The 20885-nt window shown below is 40.6% G+C and overlaps 2 protein-coding genes across 11 annotated transcripts in view; one reads left to right on the top strand and one right to left on the bottom strand.

The window, feature by feature from the left end:
* Positions 1-20885, top strand: part of TJP1 (tight junction protein 1) — a 279503-nt gene that overhangs the window by 136218 nt on the left and 122400 nt on the right. For 5 of the 10 annotated variants that reach the window (XM_033190730.1, XM_033190732.1, XM_033190733.1 and 2 more), the window contains exon 1: positions 11085-11616. The exons of the other annotated variants lie outside the window; for them this stretch is intronic. In XM_033190730.1, the coding sequence (XP_033046621.1) occupies positions 11590-11616 (27 nt within the window). In that variant the 5' untranslated portion in view covers positions 11085-11589. Of the gene's footprint in view, positions 1-11084; positions 11617-20885 lie in introns of those variants that run through there. 10 annotated transcript variants of the gene reach the window in all.
* LOC117070958 lies at positions 8089-14606 on the bottom strand. The gene is made up of 3 exons (XM_033190737.1): positions 11716-14606; positions 10258-10923; positions 8089-8271 (listed from the first exon to the last, which is right to left on the bottom strand). Exons 1-2 carry the CDS (start codon positions 11858-11860, stop codon positions 10511-10513), a joined length of 558 nt encoding a protein of 185 aa, XP_033046628.1. The 5' UTR covers positions 11861-14606; the 3' UTR covers positions 8089-8271; positions 10258-10510.

Raw genomic sequence — 20885 nt, forward strand, 5'->3', positions numbered from 1 at the left:
CCGGCTAGTTTTTGTATTTTTAGTAGAGACGGGGTTTCACCGTGTTAGCCAGTATGGTCTCGATCTCCTGACCTCGTGATCCGCCCGTCTCGGCCTCCCAAAGTGCTGGGATTACAGGCTTGAGCCACCGTGCCCGGCCGAAAATACCTCTACTAGAAGATCCACGAGTACCTCCGTGGCTTCTCTATAGACCTTTTGTTTGTGGCACTCTAAATATTCCCTCATTAATCCTTATACCTGGATTCAACATTTGCAAGCAAAAACCTTTGGTAAGGAGGAAACATGATTTGTTCTCAGAGTACACAGCGTGGAATCTGCTTTGCTGGAAAGTGTGCCAGCCAAGTTGATGTGTGCTAGGGTGGCCCAGTGTGGCCCTCAGGGGAGGAAAGGCTAGGGGGCCTCTCACGGGGATGTGTGCTGTCTCCACACACTGGCCACTTGGGTTGCAGAATTGTGTCAGGGGAGAAAGGCCAGGCCATCTGCCAGCAATCTCAATGCAGTAATCTCAATGACTGTTTCTGTAGTGTCTGGTCATAGTTGACCAAAGGCAGAGCCAGACCGTTTTAGTCTTCCAAGGAAAAAAAGTCCTACATAGCTTATCTTCCCACATCTGCCTCTATCAGTGGAGTAACTACTTGGTTTTATAGCACTTCATATATACAAAAGGAAGTAGTCTACCTAAGCCTTCTATTGCCTTTAGACGGTTTCCATATATACCATTTTCTAGTGACATGGAATTCCCATTCAGACACCCTTATTGAGTACATGGTATGTCCCTCACCATGTACTAAGACAGTCTAAGAAGCTAAGACAGTCTTCTGCATATGTGTATAGTACTTCTATAGGTTTATCCTTATGTATCAGTCAGTCATTGCCATGTAACAAACTACCTCAGTATTTAGCATATTAAAAAACAATCATGATTGTGTGGGTAGGCAAATCTGTCTCAGACAGCGAGACTTGCCTGGGCTCACTCTGCAGATGCAGTCAGCTTGTGGCTTGGCTGGGGCTGTGTGGTCTAGAATTCCCTCACTCATATGTCTACAGGTTGGCAGACCCTCAGCCAGGGTCTCTCATTTCTTTTCCACATGACCTCTCCAGCAAGCTAGTCTGAGCTTCTCCTGTGGTAGGCTCGGGACTCTCAGCAGCCCCAGTGCTGTAGTGCTTTTCAAGCCTCTGCTTGTGTCATGTTTACCCTTTATCTAAAGCAGTTCTCACTGCTGACCAGATTCAAGGGATGGAAGAAAATATTCCATCTGTTGATGAGAAGAGCCACAGTGGCACATCCAAACAGGGTCAGGAATAATGTGTGGCAATTATTTACAATCTACCTACTTCAGCTGACAGACATATTTCAGCTTTTATGTTACTGTTGATTTGTGTGATAAAAAAACTGTCAAATGTACACCAACATTTAAACATACTCCAAAGAAAGATGAATAATACAATAAACCTTCCATGTGCTCATCTCTTGATTCACCAATTTTCCATATTCTGCTACATTTGCCTCCTCTATTTTTTATTTTTCTCTTTGCTAAAGTATTTAAAAGCAATCCTAAACATGTCATTTCAACTTTAAGTATTTCAACATGTATCTCCTAAAAAGGGGTCCCTTCCTTATGTAGCCATGATGCCATTGTCACATCTAGGTACCATCTAACACTCAGTCCATAATCACATTTCTCCAATTGTCTTTAAAATGTCATTTTACAGTGAGGATATTTGAAAAGAAATCCACATAAAATCCACAGCAGTCCCATTTTTCTTTTTTTTTTAATTAACTTGTTTTTAAAATGGGGTCTTTTTTCCTACATAGACCCTCCTACATCTGTCTGTTAAGCTTGCCTTTGGAGTCATTTAACTTGCACCTTCTTCCCTGGTATTTCTGGGTATGCACATTAGCCCTGTAGACTGGATTTCATTAAGGTTTCACTTTTTGGCAGGAATCCTTCAGAGATAGTACTTGTGTGCTTCCAATTGCCTCACATGGGAGGTATAAATGTTTGCTTGTCTTGTTTTTAAGATGTTTATAAGATTGATCATTTGATCCTTTAAGGATCACTGCCTGAATCTATTATTTCATTAAGTGGTACAGGATGATGATTTTCTATAATTCCTTCCAGATTTATTAGGAAAAACTTTCCCTCAGCAATTAGAGTTATTTGGCTATCTGAAATAGAGTTCATACAAAGTATATTTTCCCCTTTTAATTGAGAGCTTACAGAGTAAGGACTTGGTTTTATTCAATAGGTTATTGTTTGTTTGGGGGGCTCTCTTGCTTTCCTGCTCTTTTTTGTTAATTGTGAATTAGATATTCAGGGTGTTTCAGTCAGGTGCATTCTTTTTCTTTTCTTTCTTTCTTTCTTTTTTATTTTTGAGGATCACATTGTATCATCTTTGGCCAATAGGAACTACTTGTTGTCAGCTTCCGTATCCTTTTGATTCATTATTCTTTGAGAACTTCCTTGCTTTCTGGCCCCAGATGTCCCAAGGTTATCTGATTATCTTGTATATTTCTTGCTCCAGACCTGTAATCAGCTGTTCCTGGTTGGAGATTACAATACAGACATTAGGAGTGCTCCTTGCTATTGAGTTTCCATTACTCCCAGTCCTTTTCAATGGCCAGAGCTAGGAATTATATTTTTTAAAAAAAATTAATTTTGAATTTTTCAACTTAAACTAGAATTACAAAATTTTTACTTAACTTTTTTATTTTATACTTGTTTTCTCTTTTCTCTTAAACAGAAAATCTTGGTTTCTAACAACATTAACATACATTAATATATATTAGTGTAATAATATGTAATAATATTAGCATTATTATATACTAGAATATAATAATGTTAATATTACTTTGAAATTCTTATATATTTATATGTAGCTTCAAAAGTATTATATACATAGTATGGTAATGTTCATATAAATTGATGTGTGTTAATTGCTAATAGATGTAAAACATATATATTACATCATATATTAGACAATACATTATACATATTATACACTTACATAAATATTATTCTGACATGTATAATTACATATTAGATGACATGCTAATGAATATGTAACAGTTTTATATTAATGTATACATACACACATATAGAGCAGTTTCAAAGTAATAATGTTATTACTAAAAGACTGCTGAATTAAATTTAAGATTTTCTTACAGTGCCACTTTCATTACAATATGCTAGTATCATTGGAAATAATTCTTTTATCTGTATAGTTAGGTCACTGATTTAATGTATATTAATTTTCTTGCTTCAATTTGTTTTCAGCTTTTAAGAGATTGCTTTTTTTAAATTTCATTGTATTTTTTTTTAAATGTAAGATATGTTTGTTTCCAGAGCCAAAGTGGTTTATAGGGCATATCTAGAAAAGTCTCGTATCATTGCTGCCCTGTCTCCTCTAAAAGTAACCATATTACTTGTTCTTAGTTTTCCTTCCAGTGTTTCTTTTTACAGATGGGTATTTATCCTTCTTTAAAGCATTTTAAAAATAAATATACTTACCTGTTTTTAAAATGCAGTGTTTTACAAAGTTCTACTAATTTTTCTGTATTTTACATTTATTTGTTTTGAAAGACTTGTTAGGAAGGTTTTATAACACACACATTGAAAAACAAATGCCAACATTATACTTTCGGGGAGGCTTCTGCTTCTTTTAAGAAATCTTTTTTTTTTTTTTTTTTTTTTTAAGTCAATGAATTTGGCACTACCTGCCATTTTGGGAGGACAGACTCTAATCTAAAGAAATGTAAATTTCTTCTAATCTCCCCTTAGGGTTTGAGGCTCAGAAAAGTCTCACAGCAGTTCTTTCACAGAGGTGAGCATGAGGAAAAAAGTTTCCTGAACTGAATCAGAAATGTGAAACTCCACGTGGACCCTCTGAGTGCCTTTGTATTGGTGCTCTGCCACCTCCTCCGGGCACCCCGACACACCTAAGCTTATAAAACTCCAGAGGCTCAAAAGTAACATGTCCAAAATACTTTTCACAAGATTTGTAAAGTAGGAGGAATTGGCAAAATTGGAAGCATATAAGAGAAGTTAAAGAGTTAAAACGGGCAGAACTTGATGCAATTTAATTATACTGTACCCATGTGAATCTTTTAGTTTTCAACAAATGTCTCATAGTTATGCAAGATATTAATATTAGGGGAAGTCAGGTAAAGGGTGTATAGGAACTCTGTACTATTTTTGCAACTTTTCTGTAAAGCTAAACTTACTCTGAAATAAATTGTACTTAACACACACACATAGAGCCGGCAAGAGCCAAGACTTAGAATTGGGGCCCAGCATGGTGGCTCATGCCTGTAATCCCAGCACTTAGGGAGGCCAAGGCAGTGGATCACTTGAGGTCAGGAGTTCAAGACCAGCCTGGCCAACATGGTGAAACCCCATCTCTACTAAAAATACAAAACAGAACAGAAACTTAGCCAGGCACTGTAGCAGGCTCCTGTAATCCCAGCTACTGGGGAGGCTGAGGCAGGAGAATCTCTTGGACGCATGAAGTGGAGGTTGCAGTGAGTAGAGATCAAGCCACTGCACTCCAGCCTGGGCAACAGAGCAAGACTCCACCTCAAAAAAAAAAAAAAAAAGAAGACTTAGAATTCATTCAGTTCAAAAGAATACATGTTAACAAATCAAAAGAAATAACCTGATAGAGCAAAATGGGTAAGTGATGTAATAGGCAAGTGATGTACCATTGTTGTCTACCAGAAAGGTGAAACTACAAAAGATTAATATTATCAAGTGTTCATATGCGGGGAGGGGAGGAAACAAGATAAGTTGATCTGGTTTTCTTAAAGGGCAATTTGGCAGTATCAATGTAAATGTTTTTTTAAGTAAGCATATTTTTTTGTTTGTTTGTTTGTTTGTTTTTTGAGATGGAGTATCGCTCTGTTGCCCAGGCTGGAGTGCAGTGTGGCATGATCTCGGCTCACTGGAACCTCTACCTCCCAGGTTCAAACGATCCTCCTGCCTCAGCCCCGCTAGTAGCTGGAATTAACAGGCACACGCCACTATACCCGGCTAATTTTTGTATTTTCAGTAGAGACAGGTTTTCGCCATGTTGGCCAGGCTGGTCTCAAACTCCTGACCTTAGCTGATCCACCTGTCTTGGCCTCCCAAAGTGCTGGGATTACAGGCGTGAGCCACCACGCCCGGCATAAGCATATTCTTTAACCTAGAAAATTCCCTTTTGGATGTCTCTCCTAGAGAAATACTTACACATGTGTACAAAAAGATATATATGTATTTTATTGTTGTTGTTGTGACATTATCATAGAAATCATCTTAGTTTGATAAACTCTAATGCACCCATATTATGGAATACTAAACAGCCATTTTAAAATGATGAAGCAGATTTTCATTATTTAATGTAATCTGCAAGGTGAAATATTACATTAAAAAGTTACAGAATGTAAATATTGTCTATCATTTAGAACACACAAAACCATATTCTTATATTCGTATATTCTCTCTCTCCTCTGTCTCCACACACACATATCACATAAATAAATAAACAGAAAGTGATCTGGAAATACACGCTCTAGTTAGGCTTAGATCATAGTATTCCTGGGTAATTACAGGAATGGGAATGCAGTGGGTTTGTTCTGTTGGACTTTAAAAAATATTTCAGTTGCATGACTCTTTCACGGAAGGACTATATGCCAGTATTACTTGTGAAATTAAAGTGGGGAGGGGGAAGAATGTCAAAAAACCTGGGCATGCATTCACAACAGAAAGACCTAGTTATGACAGACGACTCTCGAGAAGCTTGTCACAAACTGACAGAACAGTATGTGCAGGAAGAGGTGGACTCAGAGCTGCCTCTATAATCTAGGGGCCCTTTGTTTCAAAGAGAGGAAAAAAGTGTCATTAAAGGTACACATAAAGCTTTTTCTTTTCTTCCAGGGTTTCTATCCTGACTTGTCATTTTTTTAATGCACTATTTCATGTGCAGAGTAAAGAACAATTAAAAACGTGAATTATCAGCATGAATTTTACTGTTTATATTGTGCAACACTAGTTTTAAATGCAAATTTCAGAATATTTAACTCCTATGAGGAGTCACTGAAATTACACAGTTTATATTTTGTGGCTTGTCCCTGGAGGATGCCTCAAGCTGGCTAGAAGAGACTGAACACAGCCAGACTCGGGAAGGCTGGAAGCAGGGAGAGGATCCCATCCCCAGGCAGGGAGACAGCCCAGGGAACACTGTGGCCCTGAGGCCCCAGGGGATCGGGGGTGGGTAATCAGAGCAAGTATAGACCCTCATAGGCTGGGGTCCCACTAATGTGTGCTGGACCTGATCGCTTGCTGTGATGACATTCAAGCAGACCTCCTGACCTAAATGCCGTGCTGGGGACGGGGTCTGGGGACTTTGAGCCACAAGACTATTGCTTCAACCCACAGCAGATGGTAACCACCAAGAATTCTTAAACCTCCATGACTGGATCTGGAACCCAGGCTGGACCAAAGGTTCACCCCCACCAAGACATGGCCTCCAGCCAGGCAGCCACCACACAGAGTGATACTGCCTGTTTGGGGCTTTTGTGCACTCAAGACGCTGTGGGTATGCATACTCAAACCTCACTCCTTGCTCGGATCCCTTTCAGCAGTGGCAGTGGCGCAGAGTGGGAGAGGACCAGCAGGGGTATCAAGAGCTGTGGGAGCAGGCAGCTCAGATACCCTCCTAGGAGGTGACAGGACCCTGTGAGAGCAGAGGCCCCAGTCCCCCAGTGTGTGCCTCATTTTCCCAGTGACCTTCACTTACAAAACACAAATCCAAAACGAAAAGTCCTTACAATTCAAGACAGCAACCACATTAAACCCCAACTGCAAGCCCTTCTGCCCTGGGGTCTTGTACACCTGCAGTAGTGCACGCCTTGGTAGGTAGCCTGGGGGAGCCCTGTGTTTAAGATGGGAAACACTAGAGGAAGCTTGAATTCTCAGAGGTAGAATTCATTAGGTAATGACAGGATGAAGAGCATAGAGAAAGAGGACACAGCTGAGAGGGTCAGCCCCCCAGATGGGATTCGTAACCCTTCGGGGGAAGATGGAGAGGAAAAGCAGATGCCCAGGGTAGGCTTGTCAGTGTTTTGGCAGGAAGGGAAGGGAGTTTCTATTCCTTAATGTCTGCTTTCTCTATGGATTATGAGATGAGATGTTTTGCCTGGGCTGGGGAGGGAGTCTTAAAGGAATCATAGGAAAGTGTAGATCAGAGTGGAGGAGCTGTGAAGAATGGAGGAAAAACCTCTGAGAGATGAGCCAGAGGCCTATATGCCAGCCTGCCTGGATTCCAGTCATGGATTTATGGAACTTCTGACCTGCCTGGTTGTGCAGTATTTAGGACCCTGAATAAAGAAAGCTCCACCTTGCCCCAAACAGAGGTAAGGGTAGCCCCAAAGGAGGAATTCTTTTGAGGGATAATTTTCTGTATACTGAATTGAATTTAAAAAGATTTGTTTTTTAGTGTTTATGTGTTCTTTTTTTTTAAAAAAAAAATGAAATGGTGTTGGTAATAGCTTTCTTTTTGTATTTCTAAACTGTGGTAATATGTACATAATATAAAATTTGCCATTTTAATTATCTTTACATATACAGTTTATAATGTTTGTTTTAAAATGTTTTTACTTTATAAGATTAAAAAGTTGGTACTCCTATAATGCATCTCTAAGATGCTTTTAAAATTTTTATTGGTCTATGAAATTTAGAAACATTATGAGCCTTAAAAGAAATTTTCCCCCATTTAACATTGTTACATGACTTTATTGGCAGAGGAAAATTCTGTAACAACTTGTAGAATCTTTAATGGTATGGCCTAGGAGTGAGATCAGGATTACTTTTGGTTGTTATAACATCTTGATAGAGTGCTTCTCCTTCTAATATTTTGTATATATTCTCTTCTCTGACATTATCGAGATTGTCTCATGCTCTCCTACCGTAAATAAATACTTCCTCTTTGTATGTCAAGCGTAAACTCACAGTTCATATAAAAATAACATAAATATGCTTTCATAAGGATCTTTTTTTGCAATGAAAACCATCAATATACATATATACAAATTAGGCGTGGAGATAGTTGTTCATTTGGTCAAGGCTGTTTTATTAAGTAGTTGTATCTAAAATGTGTAAAGATTTTGCACACATAATGCTTTTTTCATTCTGAGCCGCAGACACCAAAAATCCCACAGGAAGTTGTCTTTTAAGTGTTGTGGTTTTTTTAGTTTCCTGTTCAGTTGCAAAGATGATCAGAAATAAGATAAATCTGTACAATCGAAAGAGATTTGTGGTTAAACATTATTGTAACTCTAAATGAGAATCCTTAATTCACTTGTATTTCTTCCCATATTGATCTAGAGGAGCTATGATGACATGTGTGTGTAAGCATAAAAGTCAGAAAATACTTTTTTGGTGTTCCATGGATAAACTCTTTAATTGTTAAAAGGGTGATTCTTTCAGATTATGCTTTATGCTTTCCACTTGTTATCAAAGCACCTACCCCAAAAATAAACTGTAGGAATAGAACTTTGTTTTTAATTGTTGGCAACAGTATTTTACCTTTATTTTACAACTTATAAAAACCTTCTCTTGTTTATTTAAAGAACAGACTTTATGGAGTTTAATTTAGATATTAAAAATACCATTGAAAAATTTTAAAGTGATCCTATTAGTCACTGAAATACTAAATATAATTTTTAAAGAATAGGATTCTCATGATGAAATATTTTTGCTTGATTTCATTTTTTAAACCATGGAAAAGGTGAAACTGTTAAATATGTAACTATTTTTAATTAGTGACAAATAGTTGCAATCTAGCATTTAAATTATACATTGGACAACTTGTAAAAGTGACAAATAAGGAAAAGTGAAAGAATATCAGTTTATTTGTAGATACGTCTCTAGATTTAGGTGCTATTAAAGACATCACACCTAGTTCTAGGCAGGTAATGCAATTGCACATCGTAAATGGTAAAGATAATGTGAAGGTCTTTCATCACCACCTTTTAAAATTTAAAAATACCTCCCAAACCTTTTAAAATGGTGTTTGCACATGAGGAAATTTAATCACAATCTTTTTTTTTTTTTTTTTAAATGGGGTCTCACTGTTTCCCAGGCTGGTCTCAAACTCCTGGCCTCAAATAATCCTCTGGTCTTGGCCTCACAAAGTGCTGGGATGATGATGATGATGATGATGATGATGATGATGATGATTTGAGGCAGAGTTTTGCTCTTGTTGTCCAGGCTGGAGTGCAATGGCACGATCTCAGCTCACTGCAACCTCTGCCTCTCGGGTTCAAGCGATTCTCCTGCCTCAGCCTCCCGAATAGCTGGGATTACTGGTGTCCGCCACCATGCCTGGCTACTTTTCTTTTATATTTTTAGTAAATATGGGGTTTCACCATGTTGGCCAGGCTGGTTTTGAACTCCTGACCTCAAGTGATCTGCCTGCCTTGGCCTTTCAAGAACTAGGATTACAGGCGTGAGCCACCGTGCCCGGCCCCAAGTGCCGGGATTATAAGCATGGTCTACTACGCCTGGCCACAATTCTCTTTTTTTTTTTTTTGGACGGAGTCTTGCTCTGTCGCGGGCTGGAGTGCAGTGGCGCGATCTCACTCACTGCAACCTCCGCCTCCGGGGTTCACGCCATTCTCCTGACTCAGCCTCCCGAGTAGCTGGGACTAGAGGCACGCGCCACCACACCGGGCTAATTTTTGTATTTTCCGTAAAGACAGGGTTTCACTATATTGGCCAGGCTGGTCTCGAATTCCTGACCTCGTGATCCGCTCGCCTCGGCCTCCCAAAGTGCTGGGATTACAGGCGTGAGCCACCATGCCCGGCCCACAATTCTTAAAAGAATAAATAATACTTTGTCCAAAACCAAAACAATTACAACATGACTTTAAAACAAAAATGACTTCAACCATTTTTATGAAGAACAAAATGGCTCTTTTCTGGTTCAGATGGCTTTGAATTGCAAGATGTGTGGCACTTTACTTTGAAGCCTTAATTGATATTTATGTATCATCTACACGTATTTCTTTGTTAAATTTGTTCTTTTCATACAGTTGAATTCTAAAGAGAAAACCACTGTCTAAAACCTGATGTTTATGCTTCCTTCCATTTCTTCTGTGCCGGTTGTGGCACTATACCAGATACTTTAAATATGTTATCATTGATGTTACTAAGAATTTCTGGCATTTTTGAAGACCTTTACAAGTGTAGATTAGTGAGGCTAGGAAAGGTTTCTTACCATGTTCCTTGGTGTTTAGCAAAGCCGTCAACGTTGTGGGAAGTTTGTGTAGTGGCTGATTAAACTGGACCATGGACTGCACGTGTTTACACCCTTTTCTGCCCAACTTTGAGTTGCAGGGACAGCGTTTGGAATGCAGGGCAGCTTGACCCGTTCAGTTAACAAGAATTTCAGCAATCTTGATGGCCAAAAATAAACTTTTGAGATTCCTGTCTAGATGGGCGGGAAAGAGACTTTGGATATATCTTGAGGTCTAATGTGGGGTGTGGGCCGAGATGGCACAGGTCTCTAGCGTGTTTCTCAGGCTGCTGCCTCCGGGTGCCCATGACCTCATCACCAGTTTCAGCCTTGGCAGTCGGCGCTGGTGAACGAAAAGCAATGCTTCTGACCCTGCTGGAGCTCCTCGGAGATGAAAGCCATGACGCGCCTTACAGAAAATGCATTCCGCCTTCCGTGGAAACAACGCCCAGGCACCCGGTGACAGCCGTGACCATGCTCTTTGCCCAGTGAAGGAAACAACTGTCGGGTATCGGCTCTGCCGGCCTTTCCAGCCGCACTCATGCATGGGGCTCATCCAGCGTGGCTTGTCGAGGAACAAGTGGACAAGTCTCTCAAGGAAAGCTTTGGTGCACAGGCGCTTTCTCCTTGGGGCGAATTCTGCCGGACCTTGGATAAAAACAAACAGGAAGACTCGCACGGCAGCGGAAACTGTCTTTCCAAGTTACTTGGGTTACCCGGCTTTTCCTTCCGCGCTTGGGGTCGGACCCCGGGCGCTCGCCCCGCCCCCTCCTCCGCCGCGGTCCCGCCCCCTCCCCGCCCCGCCTTGCCTCGCCTCGTCCAGCCCCGCCCCCGTCGGGCCGGGCATGCTCAGTGGGCCGGGCCGGCAGGTTTGCGTGGCCGCTGAGTTGCCGGCGCCGGCTGAGCCAGCGGACGCCGCGTTCTTGGCGGCCGCCGGTTCCCGGGAAGTTACGTGCGGAAGTCGGCTTCCGAGGAGACGCCGGGAGGCCACGGGTGCTGCCGAGGGGCGGGCGAACGGGCGGGGCCGACGTGGCCGGGCTGCGAAAGCTGCGGGAGGCCGAGCGGGTGGCCGCGCTCGGAGGGAGGTGCCGGTCGGGCGCGCCCCGTGGAGAAGACCCGGGCGGGGCGGGCGCTTCCCGGACTTTTGTCCGAGTTGAATTCCCTCCCCGTGGGCCGGGCCCTTCCGGCCGCCCCCGCCCCTGCCCCGCTCGCTCTCGGGAGATGTTTATTTGGGCTGTGGCGTGAGGAGCAGGCGGGCCGGCGCCGCGGAGTTTCGGGTCCGAGGAGCCTCGCGCGGCGCTGGAGAGAGACAAGATGTCCGCCAGAGCTGCGGCCGCCAAGGTGAGCGCCTCCGCGGCCGCCAGGGCCAGACCGGGCCGAGCCCCGCCGCCCGCCCGCCGGCATCGGGTCGGCGTCCCGCCCTCCCTCGCCGGCGGCTACCTGGTCCCCGGGGCGGCGGGATGGGCAGGGCTGGCGCGGGGCCGCGGGCCACGGGGAGACCCTCGGGCGGGGGCGGCGCGGGCCGAGCTGGGGGCGGCTGGGGAGGGGGCTGCGGGCGCCCGGCCCCCGTCCCGGGCAGGTGCATCGCTGCCGGCGCCTGTTCCTGGCTGCGGTTCGCCGAGGGCGGGGACGCGCAACAGGTCCCTCGCGGAGAAACTCGGCTCCGGTGAGGGTTCTGCGGCGGCCGTGAGCCGGCCCTCCGCGGGTCGGGGCTTGGGGTGCCACCTCCAGCTGACCGGGAGCTGCTGTCTTTGGAGGAGTGGTTGGTCCCCGGCGAAACCTTGTAGTTTCGATCTGATGTCACTCCCTGTGGTATGCGCACGCCAGCGATAAGGCTTTGAGACTGCAGAACACTCCACTCAGCCTGTGAGGCGTAGTAGGTCGCGTTTCTTTCGTGCCGTACGACTTATTTAAGGTAACTTTGAAAATAACCTCTATAACATTTATTAATTTAACTTGAGTTAAACTTTCAAAAGTAATACAAAGTATTCCTACGAATGGATAATAGGATGAGCTCTTAAAAATTAGTAAAGACCGGTGAGTTCAGCCAAAAAAAAGTAACATTCTTCCTGTCACTTTTCCCATGTGCTCTGAAATACTATTCCATTTTCCCATTGCTTGGAAACTGACTTGTGTGTTACATTAAAAAGTCAAAGTTCCTGAAAAACAGAATCCTTCTCCCATTTTGTATATTAATTTTTTTATAAAGTAGTACTTGCTATTTCAAACAATTAAAGGAATACAGAAATGTAAGCAGTAAAAACCTCCCTTTTAAAGGAAATCAATTCATTACTTAAAATAGTGTCGAGATACTTGGGCAGGTAGTGGTTTTATGTGTGCATTTTTGTTTGAAATGCTTACTCGTAACATCTGGGAGCAGGAATAATACGCCTCTGAAACTGTTGAACTCACACAGAAGCTTGTTTGCTGGCTGGGAGAAGCTAGAGGTTACACTTATTAATGAATAGATCGTTTTAAGGGATATACCATTCTTCGTTTAAGAAAAATTTAACTTGTACCTTTTTGACCTTACATTGAGGTCAAAAGGTAAAACTTTATCCAGAGATTCAGGATAAAAGGCAACATTTTGCTTTGGTTTTAAAATAAGCTCCCATTATTTATCTTTTCTGGGGCTTCCTTTCCTAGGAGGAAAGGCTTTGTTTCCGTATTACACAGAATGTCACTTTGTTCCTGGAGTGTGATCTCTGGTACTTAATATGCAAGACAACACACTTTTAAGAGGTTGTTTCAAGTATGGAGAGAAATACGTTTTCAGTGGATTGCCACAGTAAGGTGATTTAGAAGAAGAAGGAGTACTTCTCTTGAATTATAGTATTGAGATTCGTATGGCATATTGAAAATATTACATTGTGGGGACGTTTTTTGTATTCTAAATATTTACGAGTAAAATGCAAGTTGAAAGCTTATTTTTTAGGATGCTGTATTATGGAGCCACCTCAGAATTTTATATAGAGCAAAACAGGCCATAAATAAATAGATGAAATAATATTCAGTGACCTGTTTCCCTAAATCACATTTAATTTTTGAAGGTGATTAAAATGCTTACTAAGAGCCAGGCTGGACTCAGTGCTTTACGTATGATGCTTTTGTTTTCTCCACCCCCGCTCAGTTAAAAAAAAAAAAAGAAAAGCAGCAGCGGCGGCAGTATTAATTTGGCAGCTTGTTTTTTTTTTTGTTTTAGCATAATAGTTTGGAAAACTCCTGTCTAATAAGCCCGTGCTTTTGATTTTTTTTTTTTTTTCGTAATGGTTGAATAGTTTGTCATCCTATGAATATGCTGCTGTTTAGACTATCTTTGCTTTATTGATAATTTGTTTCCAGGATTTTGCTGTTGGTATAGTAGCCTTTTTATATCTGTACACATATATTAGTGCATATCAGATTCTTAAAAATGGAATTACTGAGGCAAAAGCTATGTGCAGTTTAAATGCTGATATATACTACTAAATCTTTCTCTATAAATACTACCTAGAAATAAATATAACAAATATTGGTGAGCTACTGGAATCTTAATGAAGGACATAAAGTGAAATCTGAAAAAACGAGATGAAACAGTATATTTTTCGGATGGAGACAGTCATTGTTGTAGAATTTACTGATTTTCCCCCAAGCCAGTGTCTTCTAGTGTCGTATTGTAGAAAACTTGACATATTGATAAGAAAACCTACCTGATAAAATGATAGCCACAAAATTCTGGAAAAAGAAGGCCCTATCAGGAAACTTGCTAGAAATTCACATTTAAAGCAGCCCATCAGTTCAGGAACCAGGGAGTCCAGAAACATCTGTGCATTTGTAGACTTTTAGTAATTATGATCATTGGTATTAGTGCATGTCAGGTATTATTCTAAGTGCTTAATTTATTTAATTCTCACAGTAACCCTATGAAGTGAACTGTTATCTCTACTTTTTGGTGAAGAAATTGAAACACAGATATACAATAACTTTTAAGTTCACTTAGCCAGCAAGGTGGCTAAATATGTGGTAAAAGTATGTGGTAAAAATAACGTTGTAGTCTATTGGAGAAAGAGTGGCTTGTTCAATACGTGGTGCTAGGACTACTGGTTATCCGTGTTTTAAAAATGTTTTCTGCCTCATAGGCTAAAAAAAAAAGGAAATCTAAATGACAAAGAGCAATACAAATGATAGCAGAAGAAAATATAGAATACTACTTAATATATATATGTATGTATGTACCTAGATTGAAAAGAAGATACTAAAGAAGTAGTAAAGGTGGGCAGATCACTTGAGTTTGAGGCCAGCCTTGCCAACATGGTGAAATCCTGTCTCTACGAAAAATGCAAAAATTAGCTGGACGTGGTGGCGTGTGCCTGTAATCCCAGCTACTTGGGAAGCGAAGGCAGGAGAATTGCTTGAACCTGGGAGGCGGAGGTTGCAGTGCGCTGGGATAGGGCCACTGCACTACAGCCTGGGCGACAAAGTGAGACTCGGTCTCAAAAACAAACAAAAAGTAATAAAGGAAAAAACGTGGCTGGGTGCGGTGGCTCATGCCTGTAATCCCAGCACTTTGGGAGGCCAAGGGGGTCGAATCACGAGATCAGGAGTTCAAGACCAGCCTGACCAATGTGGTGAAACCCCGTTTCTACTAAAAATACAAAAAAAAAAAAAAAAATAGCCGGACGTGGTGGCAGGCACCTGTAATCCCAGCTACTGGGAAGGCTGAGGCAGGAGAAACGCTTGAACCTGGGAAGCAGAGGTTGCAGTGAGCCAAGATCGCACCACTGTTCTCCAGCCTGGGCCACAGAGCGAGACTCAGTCTCTAAATAGAAAAATAAAGGAAAAAAAATTTTCTGTATGTGTGATATACATCTGCATTTGCAATCAGAATTTTGTTTACTGGTGTACTTAATATAAGATTATTAGAAAGTTGAAAAGAATTAGAATGGTTCTCTGCGTCACCAAAGAATTGTTTAAATGTGTAAGAAAATGCTGTGAATCATTATAAGAAACAATTTCATTGGTTGAATCACAGAAAGTAGCTGAAGGAAGTCTCAGTGACTTCTGTATTTTCAAGCTGTTTCCCTTTGGAGGAAGCAGTAAAATTTAATGTAAGACTGTGCTATTGTATATGCTTATTAGATTTTGCTGCATACTAAAATGTTTTTGTTAAGTATCAGGAATAGTAGTATTCCCCGCGGTGGCTATCTGAAATTACAATGTAGGTTAGTACGAAAATGATTTATGTCACTTTTTACTGTTACACTGATTTACATGATTCCCAGGAATTGATTTATTGTATCAAGTGGAGCACAGTGGGCTTTTTTTTTTTTTTTAATTTTACTTTAAGTTCTGGGATACATGTGCAGAATGTGCAGGTTTGTTACGTAGGTATACGTGTGTCATGGTGGTTTGCATCACCTATCAGCCCATCATTTAGGTTTTAAGCCCCACATGCATTAGGTATTTGTCCTAAATGCTCTCCCTCCCCTTGTCCCCCCACCTCCCGGCCGCAGGCCCCAGGCCCTGGTGTGTGATGTTCCCTTCCCTGTGTCCATGTGTTTTTATTGTTCAACTCCCACTTATGAGTGAGAACATGTGGTGGTTGGTTTTCTGTTCTGATGTTAGTTTGCTGAGGATGGTGGCTTCCAGCTTCATCTGTGTCCCTGCAAAGGACATGAACTTATTCTTTTTTATGGCTGCGTAGTATTCCATGGTTTATATATACCACATTTTCTTTATCCAGTCTATCATTGATGGGCATTTGGGTTGGTTCCATGTCTTTGTTATTGTAAATAGTGCTGCAGTAAACATATGTGTACATGTGTCTTTATAGTAGAATGATTTATATTCCTTTGGGTATATACCAAGTAATAGGATTGCTGGGTCAAATGGTATTTCTGCTTCTAGGTCCTTGAGGAATTGCCATACTGTCTTACACAGTGGTTGAACTAATTTACATTCCCACCAACAGTGTAAAAGCGTTCTTATTTCTCCACCGCCTCAGCAGCATCTGTTGTTTCCTGACTTTTTAATAATCACCATTCTGACGGGCGTGAGATGGTATCTCATTGTGGTTTTGATTTGCATTTCTCTAATGATCAGTGATGATGAGCATTTTTTCATATTTTTTTGGCAGCATAAATGTCTTCTTTTGAGAAGTGTCTCTTCATATTCTTTGCCCACTTTTTGATGGGGTTGGTAGTTTTTTCCTCGTGAATTGGTTTCAGTTCCATGTGGATTCTGGAAATTAATCCTTTGTCAGATGAGGAGACTGCAGAAGTTTTTCTCCCACTCTGTAGGTTGCCTGTTCACTCGGATGACAGTTTCTTTTGCTGTGCAGAAGCTCTTTAGTTTAATTAGATCCCATTTGTCAATTTTGGCTTTCGTCGCAATTGCTTTTGGTGTTTTCATCATGAAGGTCTGCCCAGGCCTGTGTCCTAAATGGTATTGCTAGGTTTTCTTTTAGAGTTTTTATGGTTTTGGGTTTTACATTGAAGTCTTTAATCCATCTTGAGTTAATTTGTGTATACACTGAGCTTTTCTTGATACCGCAGCCTTTTTGAAACCTTAAGAACTGCAGAAAATGGCCAAGCTAATGAACAAAAATTAATGACACAAATCAGTCATTACATATAGGAATTGTTTTTTGAGTGAGTGATGCAATGTAGTTTTAATTATGATAGTTACTGATCAATGCATACTTGTTTCACACTGTTTTAAAAGTAAAAAACTAATTGTAGTTTATGAGAAGTCACTGAAGTTCGACTGCCAGCTTAATGATCCTCACTGTAGCAATAATTTTTGTGTGTGTTTGGCATTTTAGACCATCATGGTTACAGGTTTAATTTATATAGTTGGCTGATAATCCTAACTGCATTTTACAACTCTTAAGTTTGTTTCAGGACAGCTTCATAAGACAGTTATGTTTCAAATTATAGTGGTTTTTCCCCCTCAGGTTATATATTGGCACAAATTACATTGTATTATTAGGAAAGACACCAATTTGCCAGGCTTAAGCGTGTAATCCCTGCACTTTGGGAGGCTGAGGTGGGCCTATCACCAGAGGGCAGAAGTTCAAGACCAGCATAACTAACATGGCCAAAACCCCATCTCTACTAAAAATACAAAAATTAGCCGGGTGTGGTAGCACATGCCTGTAATCCCAGCTACTTGGGAGGCTGAGGCAGGAGAATCATTTGAACCCAGGAAGCAGAGTTTGCAGTGAGCCAAGGTTGCAGTGAGTCGAGATCACACCACTGCACTCCAGCCTGGGCGACAGAGTGAGACTCCATCTCAAAAAAAAAAAAAAAAAAAAAAAGGAAAGACACCAATGAATAATGAGGTGGAAACCAATCTGTGGCTTTGAGGGCTGTAATGCAGTATATGTAGTACTGCTTCCCGTTTGATTTGAAGGAAAAAAAAGTACAGTAATTCCACTCCCCCTTTTCCCCCCAATCCTGGAAACAAGGTCTGGCTCTGACTCTCACTTGCTCTGTAATCTCTTTTCTATTTAGAGACCAAATGTAAACTCTGTACAGTTCTAAGAATAAAACTGTGTATAAATATGAGAGATCACCATGCTGCTAAGGAAGATGTCTTCAAAAATAATAGTTTTCTTGGAAAATTTGGAGATGCAATTCTGTTTCTTGACATACCCCGATATGGTAAAAATTCACTTTACTGAAAGACCGCGGGTCCAGCTGTAAATTCATGTGTAGTGCCACCCATCTCTGACATCGTTGCTCATTTCAGGCCTGTCTGAAAGCATTCACGTGCTCAGCGTTGTGTATGACTGAGCATTGTAATAGCTGGAGACAAGCTAGTGGAATGAGCACAGTTATTTTTAATTAGCAAAGTTTGGATCATATGTTAAATGAAAAGATAGTTTATGTCTAGAATGATCCTCCTGGAATATTTGACTGGAACTTGCTTTGCACCTCTGAATTTTGAAAGCAAATCTTGAAAAACGTTTTTACTTTAACAACTTTTAGTCTTGTAGAAAGAAATATACATTAGGATAGTTTACAGATTTTAAAGTTAATCCTATAAAATCGGTTTGTTTCAGTATTTCTTGCATAAGCCAGCAATAAAAGTAAGACTTTTGCTGTCTCTGACCCAGAGTGCATCTTTATTTATTTATTGCAGAGAAGAGTGGCTTCAGGTTGCTCCTTTATGGGTTAGCCAGGTGCTTTATTTCCATTCCTCTTAAACAGATAAATTCTTAATAATGAGAAGTATGTGGGGAATACGTGGGTAGGAAGTTTTATCTTATATCCTAAACATGGATGAAAATAAATGGACTCTGAATGATTGCCTTTACCACGAGAACACAGCTTTAGATCATGAGAACGCCAGTGTTACCAAACTTTGTACTGTAAAACACCATTTGAAATGTGATCGCAAAACCCTGACTGTCATTTATGTAGTGCTCCATACTGAATCTCAGGTGGCCCTCACTTGGGTATAGATCAAGAGATAAGGTTTTATTAGTTTGTGTTGGGGATATATTTTAGTTGTTACACTGGGAGTACTGGGAAGTGAGTTGATTGATGAATGATCTCAATTCTAGTTTATGTCCAGAAAGGATGTAAAACAGAAGCTCATACTACTTTCTGTGGGTTCTAGTTAGGAACATAAGATTAGCATATACCTAGTTTAATTAATTTTTTTTTTGATTTACTGAAATATTTTTTGCTTTTTAAAAAATGTATATTCCCAAAGATTGAAAAGTTCATTTTCCTTCTTGGTTATCTTAGGAATTTTCACTCTTTTGGAATTGTCACTATCTTAGAGATTGTACAACAGTTTCTGGTAACTGAATATCACAAGTTAAGATTAGCTCACTTAATTCAGTATGTAATTTTAAAATTCAGGAGGATACCAGTAATGACTAATTATTTTTGTTAGCTTAACAAATATTAAATGAGTACATTTTGTTTGGGATCCTGATCTAGAAATTTACAGTTTTCAACTGCTGTACGCTGTAATGATGACCTTGTGAATTGCGTAACTCATTGTTCAAGAAACAAAGGATTTGCATTGTTTGCTCTTAAAAAAAAATGAGCAAACTTATGGTCATCCTGTAATAACAGAGCAATCTTGTGTGCTTTCTTGGTTGGAGGAGGTGGCAAAGTCATTATCTAGAACCTGGGCTTGCTGTTCAGCAGTTTCTGTATTTTTCCTTGTTAATATTTTTTTTTTTTTTTTTTTTTTTTGAGACGGAGTCTTGCTCTGTCGCCCGGGCTGGAGTGCAGTGGCCGGATCTCAGCTCACTGCAAGCTCTGCCTCCCGGGTTTACACCATTCTCCTGCCTCAGCCTCCGCAGTAGCTGGGACTACAGGCGCCCGCCACCCCGCCCGGCTAGATTTCTGTATTTTTTTTTAGTAGAGACGGGGTTTCACCGTGTTAGCCAGGATGGTCTCGATCTCCTGACCTTGTGATCCGCCCGTCTCGGCCTCCCAAAGTGCTGGGATTACAGGCTTGAGCCACCGCGCCCGGCCCCTTGTTAATATTTTTAAATGTTTGAATTGAATCTGGATACGTTTATGTAAGTGTTTTCTGCATATGTTTGGTATCAATATCTCAATAGGAGGGACACATTAAGAATTATAAAGTAATTGGACGTATATGCTTAACAACTTGTTGAATATACTGACAAGGCAAATGGACACTATAGTACCTGTTACTGTTATATTTAGGGTTCAAGAAGCTGTGAAATATGTAACAATTTGGATTCCTAAAGCAGGCATTTTTACATTCAACAGATTTTTGTTGGTTACCTTGTGTGTACCAATCACTGTTGTAGGTGCTGGAGATGGAGCGGTGAACACATCTCTGTACTGATAGGGCTTTTTAATGGTGTGGGTAGAGAGCAGCAAATAAAATTCTGTCCGTAATGATAAGTACTAGAATCCCTAACCTGCCTTCTCTGGGTCATGTTCTCTCTCCCTCAAAGATTACATGTATCTTGTCTTCTAGGGTTCTCGTTTTCTTGTTTTTCTTTATAGTTACCACCTAATTATGCATTCTGAAAGCACTAGTTTTGACTCTCTCTGAACTTTGCACATACAGAATCTTCTAGTGTGAATTCTGTTGTGTATGGCTTCTTTTGCTTAGCATTATGTTTGTAAGATTATGTTGTGGATAACTGTAGCTCATTAGTTTTCATTCTGTTCTTGTATTTCGTGGTATTCCATTGTATGAGGACTTTATTGGTTTTGGGAGAAAAATAGTTTCAGTTAGACTTCTGTGGCTTTTTGGAGAAAAATACTGTATATGTCTGTCTGAGGGGCAAGAATTAGATATGCGTTATTAGGCAGTCATTGGAGTACTAACAGCTGAGTAAAAGGTAGTAAGCTTCTTTTGGTGTTCCTGTGATTATCTTGAAAAATCAAGTTGGTCATAGTTTTGAGGATGTTTTATGACTAAGATCTTAAATCTATCATACTAAAGTATGTTTTAGTAGTAAGATACCCACTTACCTAGCTGATCAGACCACCAAAAGCCACAATCAGGGGAAATACATGAATTTGGCAAAAAGAAGTCTGCCTTTCAAAATATAATTGTAGGAAAAATTTCCTGGTAATGTCATTTGAAGGTATAAGGAAGATTTATTTACTGATTTTTTTTAA

The sequence above is a fragment of the Trachypithecus francoisi genome, unplaced genomic scaffold (genome assembly GCF_009764315.1).
Source record: "Trachypithecus francoisi isolate TF-2019V2 unplaced genomic scaffold, Tfra_2.0 Lachesis_group3, whole genome shotgun sequence".
Lineage (NCBI taxonomy): Eukaryota > Metazoa > Chordata > Mammalia > Primates > Cercopithecidae > Trachypithecus > Trachypithecus francoisi.